This window comes from Paramisgurnus dabryanus, chromosome 24, assembly GCF_030506205.2.
Source record: "Paramisgurnus dabryanus chromosome 24, PD_genome_1.1, whole genome shotgun sequence".
In the NCBI taxonomy this organism is placed as follows: domain Eukaryota; kingdom Metazoa; phylum Chordata; class Actinopteri; order Cypriniformes; family Cobitidae; genus Paramisgurnus; species Paramisgurnus dabryanus.
Genome location: NC_133360.1, coordinates 5377329 through 5390231, shown reverse-complemented (window position 1 = coordinate 5390231; position 12903 = coordinate 5377329). Strand labels below are relative to the sequence as shown.

The following is a 12903-nucleotide window of genomic DNA, read 5'->3' as shown; positions in this document are numbered from 1 at the left end:
TGGAGGAGGGGCAGGACAAGTATCACAACAACCGTCATTAGCGGAAATCCGTATGAGGACCGGAAGGGATTCTGCGCAGAGCTAGCCTACAAATAGGCTACGGCACAGCTACAGCACAGAATCGACTACTACATGGCAAAAACTTAGCAAGTTTAAATATTTTGACAATCGCAACTTTACATTTAGGAACAGTGCAGGATGGAACATAAACCATCCAACCTCAATTGTTGTGAAACAATTAGTCGACTTTTTAGTCAACAAACAAGCACGTTTCAATATTAGCGATTATCAATTAATCGGCTCTTCTACTCGCTTGTGCTACCTACGTGACATCACCAGAATGCCGTTTCAGAGGCGGGGCGACAACAAAAACTAAATAAATAAATGAATAAACAAACAAATATTGACTTTGAATATTGCTTGGCTCTAAATATCGTGGTGTTCAAGACGAAATGGAGTTCACAAATCTATAGCAGACTACACCAACGTGACACATTTCCAACAAAAACACATCACGAGCCGAAAAATCTCTCCTCTAGCTTCCTGTCCAGTTTCTCTTTTTGGTGATGATGTTTTTTCCACCTCTGCCCTGTACAGACGGCAGACACAGACAGGAGGAGGAAAAAGCGACCACCATTCCCATTGGTTTTCCACAGATGATGATGAGTTACAGGGCTTTACACTGTGTTATGACTCTATGTTGGTAATATGCGAAACTTTGAGTGACAACTAGTTTCACAAAATTGCTAACATCCTATGGGTGGGTGAGAACTGTGACACATTATAATGCAACCAAGGCCAGTGCAACAAGTAAGTAGGAGGTTTCAACATATGAGATCTATGATGGTTTATATCCATAAAGTAGATTTATAAAGCCCATATCGTGCCCCGATCCAACATCAAAGACGAACAGAAAGAGTAAATGTCAGATTTAGATCAGAGTTTAAAAATACATCATGGCGGGAAGTTAAAGATAAAAAGTAAAACACTGTAGCCGGATACATTGTATCACTGAACAAAAGCTCAATCCGGGAAGTTCGTTTGATTTTTATTATTCTCACAGCCATCGACATTCTTTTCTTCGTTAATGTTACTTTGAGTTATTTCTCACAAACCTGACATATTTTCGCCATTATATTTAAGGTTTTCGATTCAGAAATGTTGTGTGGGGAAACAAAAGCCTTTTCACTTCCAGCCAACCGTCCGCCAAGTTTGGCGAACGCGAGCTTTACAACAGTCAGAGACTAAAATAAACACAAAGTAAACACAAAAAAACAGTTAGTAAACTTACCTCTGTGTGTGTTTGTCGTTTAAAATGAAGCGTCTCATCTGTACGAAGTGAATAAACGCGGATGGGTCGCGTGTGTATGTGAATCCAGTAACGTTAGGTCCGGTTAACTCTTCGTAAACCTCATCCAGATTGATTTATTTACACCCCAGAGAGCTCTTTGAAAACACAACACACATATATGAGTCCGGAGAGGACACTGTGTTTGAGATCTATGAGCTTTTGTGTCGTTGATCTTCACAAACACACACGCTGGGGGGTAAAACTGTGAAGTCTACAGTGCACGCGCTCAACTGCGACCCCGCGCGAACTGCAGCCACCACTGCACGAGTCTTGAGTTATACATACTTTTTTACGGTTTTAATTGTTTTGCAATTTTTTGTTTACTGTGCATTTAAAAAATTGTACATTTCGTACATTTTTTTATTACTTTAATTGGTTATTCCTTCCTTTATTTTTTCCCTTTTTTCCAACATTTATTGTTATTAAGGTTACCTTTACAGATTACGTGTAAACATTTGTCAGATTCTTTTATCCAAAATGACTTACAATACATTCTTAATTTTATTAGTATTCTTATGATATTAGTACGAAGGAGGATTAGGGCCAAGCTAAAAGAAAAAAATAAAATCATCTCGAGATAAAAGTCATTATAATGCGAGATTTAACTAGTAGTTTTCAGATTACAAAAAGGGAAAATAGAAAAAATGACGAGTTAAAAGTCTTAATATTTCGAAAATAAATTCAATATAAAGAGAATACAGTCGTAATATTTCGAGAATAAAGTCAATATAACGAGAATAAATTAATATTTCGAGAATAAAGTCGATATAACGAGAATAAAGTCAATATAACGAAAACAAAGTCGTAATATTGACTTTATCCTCGAAATATTACGACTTTATTATCACTATATTGACTTTATTCTCGAAATATTACGACATTATTCCCATAATTGTACTTTTTTATTTATTTTTTATCACACAAAAAACTGATAGTTAAATCTCGCATTGTAATGTTTTTATTTTTTTATTTTATCTTGACCCTATGGTATATGTTTGTTGCTAACGCAATGCTTTACAAAATGACCCACAGTAAAACGAATTTGACTTATTTACACTATTTAGAGTTAAAGTTATAAACAGAGGATGTCAATTGACAAAAAAAAAATTAAATAAAAAAATTAAATAAAAAATTGACAAGTTACTAATATTTTTTAAATATTTAAAAATAAATATTTTTATAAATTATTTATTTTTTAAGTACATTGACAAAAATATAAATAAAAAAATTGTAAAAAATATTTTACAAAATTAAGGTAAAAATAACTACTAATTTCTTATGCACATATACACATTTTCAAAGCACAATTCATTTTTTTTGTCTTGAATTTATTTCTACAATTACCTTTTCAATTACCTACAATTAGCCTACTTTTATTTGCACTGTTTCATTCATTCATTCATTCACTTCTGGATTTGTTTATTAATTTATTTATGCTAAAATTAATGCACTAATTTGCAAATATATATATTATATATATATACAATTAGCCTACTTTTATTTGCACTGTTTCATTCATTCATTCATTCACTTCTGGATTTGTTTATTATTTTATTTATGCTAAAATTAATGCACTAATTTGCAAATATATATATATATATATATATATATATATATATATATATATATATATATATATATATATATATATATAATTGAATTTCTATAGCGCTTTTCTCAAACTCAAAGTCACTTATATATATTATATATATATATATACTATAGGGTTGGTTATGTTATTATTGTTATGGTTGTAGAAACTGTTGGTCAATTTTCAGTTTTGTGCTAACATAGGTTTTATTGCATAAACGATTAGATATTGTGATATTGTGTTGATTCTTGTTATACTGTGTTTCCTATTATTAAATATACATTAGGCATCGAAGTTTATATTGGAGAATATAAAGTGTGTCTGTCTGGTAAAGGTGAGCAATGAGCAAAGCCTTGTGGTAAAATATCAGCATTACAGCTTGACTGAATAAACTCTGTTGTAATTACAATAACTTGCCAAAAGGTGTCAGTGTAAAGACGAGCTGGACCATTAGTAACTTATTTCAATACAGAAAACTGCATTACTGTAAACAAGATTTTATTTAATTTTAATCTGATTGATAAGCGTCAAAATTAAATTACATGGAAAGTGATTAGTAGTTGTTACCTTTGCTATCATAACCATATATGTGTTTATATACACTTTTTATACATACAGAATAGTAACCATACATCATAGTTACAACCACATAAACCAGAAGACATAACACTAGAAATAAAATACATGAAATAAAAAGAAAGTTAGGGCCATCATCTGAACATGATCAGATAAAGAGATGCAAATCCTAATAGTTCTTACAGCTTTATTATTAGTAGATATTTAAATTACATTCAAATAATTTTCACTTCTTTCATGAAGAAGACAGGTTTAGAGTTAGAAATGTGTACATGTAATTTATTTTTGTATTCAGCACTTTCTCCCGTTGTCCCGTTCACGTTTGTGTTTAAAGGGCACCTATCGGCAAACAAGGGTACTGCAATTCTTTGAGAATAGCAAGAGAGTGCGGGCTTATGGTTTTGGTGAAAATATGTGTTAAATCAATGAAAACTGTTTTAGCCTTAAATTAGTCAGTCTACCTATTAAAACATTAAGAGTAGACAAGTAAAATATAAAATCTTATATTTTTATTTTATTAATAGCTCAGACAAAATCATAAGTGGACCTGGTCTGGGGGGCAGTGCCCCCCCCAAACTCCACCTATGCATTCCGGTGACCCATCAATTGAGAAACAGAGTTTTAAAGTGTTTGATAACAATACATTCACCTACATGAAAATGTATGCATCAACTCATATAGAAATAATTGTTATATGCTGATCAGTGCTATATGCATTTCACACTCTTTGGTGTCCTTCTTTGATTTTGCATCCAACGTCAAATTGTAAAGCTTTGATTCATGCACTTATATTTTTTTCAGGTGAAACAGACCCATAAATCTTTTTCTGTGGCATGCACACAATGGACCAAAGTATTTGGAAACTTGAGATTTTAAATTGTTTAAATTGCATGGATAACAAAAATGTCACACAAGTAATGCTAAAATGCAAAATACATTTATCTTTATTTTTCTTCATGTATCTATATTTTCCATATTACATTTAATAGTGACATACTTTTGGTTGTTTAGTGGCTTTCTCACTTTTTTTTATTCTTGGTGCGGCGCGCGAATTGACAGGAGGGCGTTGGCAGCTGTTAGGGTGTAACTACTTACACAGGACGTGGTAGTTTCAGAAGTCCCCCTCCTTTATCTCACCCCAACAAACATATAAACACATAAACTATCTTCATCTATTATCTTATAGAAATTTTATTGCAGTGAAAAACAAAAGATACATCACATTTATTAATAATCAACAGTCGACTTTGAGTTTTGCATGTTCCATGTGTATATATTCTTATATGCTAAATCATCCAGAATTGTAGAAATAAATGATGCATATCAAAAAAGACTAAATCAGGTAGCTTTCACTCCATATACATAAAAGTTATTCATGCACAACTCAGTTTTTTCTCACGAAAATCAGGGAAAGTTTTGCAGATGATTATACAGTTTTGATTTGTGTGCATATGTGTGTTTTCAACCAGCTGGTTGAGGAGATGAAGTGAAAACAGTTTAAGGGAGGGGTCCCCTAATACTATTACTAGGTCATCAGGGTTTCCTGTTTGCTGACGAGATTCGGAGAAAAGCTGTTGTAAGAACGTTGATGTAGCGTAAGACATTTAAAAGACTCTTACATCAGGTCTTTACTGCAACATGTGCCTATAGTACAAACTGACAGTGAAACACACACACACAAAAAAACTTATAACTCTTCATTACTGATGTCAACTTTTTGGGATCTTTTTTCTTTGTTTAATTTATAAATCTCAGTTTTGCATTTTTTTATACAATTTTAAAATGTTTAATAAAAATGTTTAGCTGGATGAATGCATTATTTATTTATGTATATATTTTTTTAATGCATTATATTGTTGTAATAATTACATGTTTTCCTGGCAAAACTACAATTTTTAGGGATCTTCGCTATTTTGTATGATATTTAATACCAAATTGCATTGCACGTGCCACACATGGCAGTCGATTTGCACACATTTTGGGAAAATGTCACAATTATGCATTTTTGGAAATCGAGAATATTGCTTTCTTCGCTGGGTGTGTCAAGAAAAGAAAGCTAACTTCCTTCTTACTACAGGGTATATAATAGGCAAGAGACCTAGTACTCAAGCTTTTTGCATCAGGGCATGGCTCAAAACCAGTTACACCACCATCACTTTTAAGAGGTGAGTTAATGCACGCAAACACCAGATACACCACTTTTATAATTAAAAAAAAATATTATTTACAGTATCTACCTGTATTTTGCATATATATACAATAATAATTTTAGCAGTATTTTAATTAAAAGAAAACAATTGTGTTCATAGCACTTTTTTAAATACTTTTATTTTGTCAACATTATAATCACTTGCAATTATATTAAGCAAATTATTTATTTATTGTGCTAGTATTTTGTGCACGGTAACGCGTAGCCCTTTAAACATACCACAGTTAAACACCCTGCAACCGCAAGAGCAGTAGTGAAACTAGGTATTTAAATTTGCGAGTGGCATGATAAAATCATAGCAAGCTTGCGCAATTTACTATTTAAAGTAATTTTTAGTAAATGTATTATTGGAACTGTTTTTTATTATTCTTTATGTGGGGGACAATTATGCAACCAAGCAGTCAAAGTTCTGAGGTAGTAACCAACAGGTTTCAAGTTCAAATAGTGCAAGAGTCAATTCATGGGATGTCAACACTATGCGCTTCAGTAAGTGTAGTAAACAGGGTCAGTCCCTTAATAAATGCAGAAGTCACTTTAAATCCTGTAGATCATCTGGCGAAACATTGTGTTGGCAATGCATAGTTCATGGGTTCAACTTCAGCATCACCAATTAGAAATGTATTTAATCCGTATGCACTATGAGTCTTTTTAGGAAAAGAGCAATGGCCAAAATTAATCCAAAATGGTTCGGTTAAAACCAGATGTTTGCACCTGTAATAACAACGCAACTTATATATTAAAAATCCTTTTTGCTGATTCATGTGGTGGTATCATTTAGTTGTGCTTTTAATAAATTGCTGATGGGACTGTTTAGGCAGTTCGTGGACAAACGTTAATGTTAAAAGGATCTTATAAATTAACGCTTTTAAATGTCTCACAGGGTATTCAGTGAGCCCAAGAATCTCCAGTAAAGGTGACTGATCTTGGAGTTGAAGTTTGATTGCTTCAAAGTCCGTGTCAACCCTAGTGAGATTACACCTCGCACCCGATTCCTCGCACCATGGATATCAGGCGTTCCATCAGCGCTGACTCTTCCTGCCCGGACATCTACAACTGGAACGTCAGCTACAATCTCATACTGGAGCACTACAACTTCACCGGGCGCTTACAGCATCGAAAACCCTCTAAGTCCAGCAGCGGCATGCTCACCGTCTTGTTCCTGTGCATCAGCATCTTCATCGTCCTGGAGAACCTCATGGTGCTGCTGGCCGTTCTCTTTCGAGGCCGTACGCGCAACGGCTGGATATTCATCTGCATCGCCAACATCTCCCTCAGCGACCTGCTGACAGGCATCGCCTACGTAGTCAACATCTGCATGTCTGGAGGACGCACCTTCAAGCTCAGCCCGGTTCTTTGGCTCTTCCGTGAAGGACTTTTGTTTGTAGCGCTCGCAGCTTCCATTTTCAGCTTGCTTTTGATTGCTGTGGAGCGCTATGCTACTATGATGAAGCCCGTCCAGCAGAAAACCGCCACTAAGATTTATCGGGTCTACATTATGATAGCACTGTGCTGGGTCACGGCTCTTGTTATCGGCTTCCTGCCGCTTATGGGTTGGAACTGCGTTTGCAACTTAAAAAACTGCTCTACCCTTCTCCCCCTTTATTCCAAGAGCTACATCCTCTTCGCTTTGGTCATATTCTTCATCATCCTGCTCACCATAGGCGCTCTCTATTTTGCCATCTACTGCCACGTCCGAAGCAGCACGGAGACGGCGGCCTTACGCAGCAACAAGCGTTCGTTGCGTCTCCTCAAGGCTGTCATCTCCATCGTGGGGGTCTTCATGGTCTGCTGGGGTCCACTGTTCATCCTCTTGCTGGTGGACTTCTTCTGCTACTCTCGGAGCTGCAGCACGCTCTACAGTCCCGGCTGGGTCATCGCCATGGCTGTGCTCAACTCCGCCATGAACCCGTTCATCTACTCGTTCGGCAGCTTGGAGCTGCGGAAAGCCATCTGCTCCCTCCTCTGCTGTTGCTGTCTGAAGACGGGTCTGTGCGATATCAAGACCTTCATGTCCAAAGAGACCTCCAGCACTTCGGGAAGCCGACACAGCAGCATGCGAAACAGTTTCAGCAAGGTGCGAAATCTGAGCACCAGCCCACCTCCACAAACGAAAAACAAGAAGACGCGCCTCAGCTCCACCACATCTTGTTTGTCTGCGTCAAGCGGTTAAGTTGCGGTGGGCAGGTAAGTTTCACACCTTGCCACAGGAATTGCTCCTCCTAATGCTCACAGTCAGCATAAGGCTGTTTTGCTGTTTGGCACGTGCACACCCATGTATCTGCTCCGATGAAGTAAAATCTTGCTTGCTGAAAGAATGAAAAAGGGACAGTTGTGCAAAAAAACTGTAATTTCAGTCAAGTTCCTGTAACTTTGCAAGCGTTTCACAGGTTTGGATCGTACGGGGAACACATGAATTGCTCAAATATATAGGACTGCCATGCATAAATGTTTATCAGGCTTAATGAATGTATTTTTATATGAGAAACTGAACTGATGCAAGCAATATGAATTTTAAGATGTTTGACTTATTATGTTTTCTAAGAGAATGCGAAGGTAATACAAATGTTGTATTTAAAAATTAAAAATGTTTATTTTCATAAGATACAGATGATGTTTATATTTTGTACATGCAATTTTTTATTTTCTTTATTGTCTCAGAGTATTTTTTGTAATTGTACATTGTCCAAATTTTAAAATGCAATAAAAATAAATCTACTGATGTTTTTCTCTGCGAGATCTCGTGCATTTCAAACTTTTTTAGGCAAGAATATTATTCAGCGCACACAAGAGGGAGACATCACACAGAAATAGGTTTCAGTACTGTAACGTTAACCAGGTTAACTGTTTAGGGTTATAGGATGTTGTTTAGCTTCAAGAGAATAAACATTTAAAAGTTTGCATGAAAAAAGCAAGCAGAATGAGTAGTAGTTTATACACAAACTATTTTTAACCCTCTCTGGACCAAAAATATCCCAATTTGAGGGCACACATTTTCCTTTTGTGCAAAGCGTCATACAGCCTTAAATAAATCAAAAAATTAAAGTGCATGTGTTGATTTACGTCTGTCTCTTCAAATGATATGAAGGGTTAACTGCATTTGCGTGCAGACAGTTCTGCCCTTTGTGTTTACTGCGCATCGCCTGCAGGAGTTCAGAGATCGTGATCAACTTCACACGAACATCTCTGCACTTCACGAACATCTGTGTTTGGCTTGATATCAATTAAACCATTTCAAAATGAATGCAAACAATTTACAATTCCAATTAATTGTCTGATTCAATCTCATAATCTATAAACTTAACTGTGGGAAATGCTAAACAAAGTTTGCATGGTGCATGCATTTCATTAAGTCACTACAGTATGAATATGGAGGATTTGCATGAAGCTTAACAGCATGCTATAAATTTCACTTCAGACTTTATAAACAATGGTGTTTTCTTTATAGGACAGAATGAGAATTTAAGCATGTGTTTATCATTATTCAGTTGCTACATGATTTAACTTGAGAAATGCTTTCGTGATCCTCATAGATAAACGAACCCCACTGGTTGCCCGAGGAAACTGGAGTCCTTTCCTAAAAAGATGAAGACGGCTGATGTTATCTAAAGTTTATTGCGCAATTCTCCTTCCAGTCCAAGCTGCACAGTTGCATGCTGATTGGATAGTAAAGCAGGATGTATGCTAATTCGCAGGCAGTAATGCATATTACTTTTGATTGGAGGATAGGAAATCTATGGGATTATATGGACCCCATTAGGTGGTCATTCACAGCTGGTGTCTTTAAATTATTTTGATTATTAATCAATAACACGATACATAACAAACGCATTATTAAATGACATTCACGCATATGTAAAGGCATAGTTCACGAAAAAATACAAACCTTTATACATTTCCTTATTCTGCTGAACACAAAAAAAAGATATTTTTTTGAGTAGTACTTTTTCCTATGGAAGTCAATGGTGCTTCTGTTTCCCGCTTTATTACAAATACCTTCCTTTGTGTTCAGCAGAACAAAGACATTTATACAGGTTTGTAATAACATAAGGGTGATTAAATAATAACAGAACTATCCATTTGTTAGCACTTGTGATGGTAACCCATGGGTGCCGGTTACTTGGGTTTCTTCACACGACTTAGTTGCTTTATTAGACAGCTGGTACAAGTTATAATAATTATAAAATGCAGAGCTCTGTGATGGATATTAAACGACATTAAAGGAACCATGTCACAAAATCGATGAATGAATTTTGTCATGCTGTGAAATTAATATAAAAGGATTTTTCATTTCATCGCCACACTTCCTCCCCACTAATGCTTTTATGAGCTGTAATTGTTTTTGAGTAGTGCAGATGTCATTGCGGTGGCCTGATGTACAGACAGTTCAAGTAAGGCTACAAGACTAAATGCTTTTATGAGAAATGTTCCAGCATTATGCATTTGATAATTTCAGTCAAAATTTATTACCAATATAGTGAACCATCTATTTATGTTTCATAAACCTCTAAAGAGATATCTCAAACATGAAAAAATTTATTTATGCATGTGTTTTTTGTTTTAGATGAGCAGTGGTGGCCAGTGACTTATTTTTTCGAGTGCACACGATGCGAAGCTCGTAACAACATGTATTTAGCCCGTCGGGTGTGGCGCATCATGTAAACTTATGTGCATCACACGTCATGTCATATACGAGCTTGCTGCAGACACTTCGAATGGGTTTATGATAAAAGACATGCTCACGTTTGCAATCTCGTGTGTAATACACGTTTAGTGTTAAAGGAGTGTCTTGCTAGTATTTTGTGAACGTGAGCGTCTCATTTATCGTAAACCTTTTCGGCGTGTGTGCAGCAGGCATTTATTTTGACAAGATGCATGATGCACATTGGTTCACACATGAAGCAACGATTACATATTTTGACTTGGCGAGCAACACACATAAACTCAAAAAACACATATTTTGAATTCACCAGCCGCCACTGTAGAAAAATATACATGTGTTATGGATGTGACAAAAAAGGACACAAGTTTTTGGGAAACAGCATACACTCACCTAAAGGATTATTAGGAACACCGTACTAATACTGTGTTTAACCCCCTTTCGTCTTCAGAACTGCCTTAATTCTACGTGGCATTGATTCAACAAGGTGCTGAAAGCAAATGCTGGCTCATATTGAGAGGATAGCATCTTGCAGTTGATGAAGATTTGTGGCGCGAAGCTCCCGTTCCACCACATCCTAAAGATGCTCTATTAGGTTGAGATCTGGTGACTGTGGGGGTCATTTTAGTACAGTGAACTAATTGTCATGTTCAAGAAACCAATTTGAAATGATTCGAGCTTTGTTGTGACATGGTGCATTATCCTGCTGGAAGTAGCCATCAGAGGATGGGTACATGGTGGTCATAAAGGGATGGACATGGTCAGAAACAATGCTAAGGTAGGCCGTGGCATTTAAATGATGCCCAATTGGCACTAAGGGTCCTAAAGTGTGCCAAGAAAACATCCCCCACACTATTACACCATTGCATTAATGAGAAATTGAACAGGTGTTCCTAATACTCCCTTAGGTGAGTGTACTTTGTAGGAATTTGTGAATAAAAATGCACAAACCAAAACCAATAAAACTTAAAAAAATGGAGAAGGGACGGCTCTTTAAAAACATTAAAAATATTTATTTAAATTTTCATGTCACATTTATAAGGATAAAAAGCATTAGGGACGAACTCTGAATTCTGTGCTTACCTAACTAAAAAATACTTGTAAACTTAAACATAGACCTCACATTGGGTATAAGTGTGGTTAAAAACATTAGGTTAAAAAGTTTTTCGTGGTAAGGTTGACTTTTGCATGGAATTGCTGTCATAAAGGTCAATTTTTTTTAATTGAGATTTATGCATAATCTGAAAGCTGAATAAATATGCTTTTCATTGATGTATAGTGTGTAGTTGTGAGGATAGGACAATACCATATATATATATAGGAAATTTACAAAATATCTTCATGGAACATTTTTGCCATTAAAATTAAAAATAAATTATAATTGTGTCCCATACAGTTTATTGTTGGCTATTGCTACAAATATAAACATGCTACTTATGACTGGTTTTGTGGTCCAGGGTCACATATGACCGATCACGGAACTCAATTTGACTCAATTTTTATAATGCGGGTCAACCACGTAGTAACAGATTCAACAACTTAGTACCCGTTGACAAATTGAATTGACAAAAAAATGTAAACATCTAATTTAGGTTGCATATGCATATCTTAGGTAAACCAAAAATAAATTTGGTATATACATTTGACTGTAAACATTGTAATGTAAATTATAATCCATTCGAACCTAAGCCTGGCCATCTTTCATTTATTTCAATATCTCCAGCATTTTCTTTTAATCGTTTCTATAAAGGACAAGAAGCAGTTTCAGTAAGATATTAAACTGCAGAAAGCGAAACGTCCGGAGTAGATTTACGACCTACCTGATCTCTTCAATTTTTCATACACGCAAGTGACAATGCGGCCTAAAATAAGTCTCTCATCATAATTCATTTTCTGCTATCTTTAACACAGAAGACCGCAGGGATTTCTGAACGTAGTGAATATTCAGCATCTTTATATATTTTGGCATAAACACTGAAAGATCTTTGCCGTGAGAAAATATTATGCATTCTTGTGGCCTCCCTTGTTGTGGAGAACAAAATGATATGGCAAAAATATGGATATGACTTACATCAGTATGCAGAAGACACATCATCTCTAATGTCTTGGCCTTTCGTGGTTACCATTCATATTTCATCAAGGCCGATGTTTTATATTCAATGAGGACAGACGGAAAGAGACATACTTTACATTGACTCGACATTCAAGGCACAATATGTACGATTTTTGCATTGCAATATCCAAAACCTACTAGCAGCGTATTATATTTTTTTCATACACTTGATGCACTATATTTTAAGTAAATCCAGCATATTATTTTTTACAGTGTATGTGTGCTTAAATTATTCCAGATGTTTTTAACAATGGAAACAATACATTAATGTAATGCAGGGTTCACACCAGACGCGGTAGAGGCGGCAAGCATGAGTGATTTACATTTTAAGTCAATGCAAAGACGCGATTAGGCATCCTGCGCGCAGTAGGCGTTGAAAAATATGAAACTGCGCCGTGTTAACCAA

General features: G+C 35.7%; 2 protein-coding genes across 17 annotated transcripts in view; one reads left to right on the top strand and one right to left on the bottom strand.

The window, feature by feature from the left end:
- The window catches only part of LOC135722669 (myosin IXB), a 46283-nt gene extending 44732 nt beyond the window's left edge, over nucleotides 1-1551 (bottom strand). For 14 of the 16 annotated variants that reach the window (XR_010522521.2, XM_065244374.2, XM_065244360.2 and 11 more), the window contains exon 1: nucleotides 1292-1551. The gene's annotated coding sequence lies outside the window, so the exon portion shown is untranslated. The remainder of the gene's footprint in view (nucleotides 1-1291) is intronic. The other 2 variants (XM_065244363.2, XM_065244362.2) reach the window with 1 other exon arrangement.
- Nucleotides 1552-3957: 2406 nt separating this feature from the next.
- s1pr4 (sphingosine-1-phosphate receptor 4) lies at nucleotides 3958-8459 on the top strand. Its single transcript, XM_065266229.2, has 2 exons — nucleotides 3958-5683; nucleotides 6608-8459. The coding sequence occupies exon 2, from the start codon at nucleotides 6728-6730 to the stop codon at nucleotides 7895-7897; it is 1170 nt and encodes a 389-aa protein (XP_065122301.2). The 5' UTR covers nucleotides 3958-5683; nucleotides 6608-6727; the 3' UTR covers nucleotides 7898-8459.
- Nucleotides 8460-12903: the final 4444 nt, after the last annotated feature.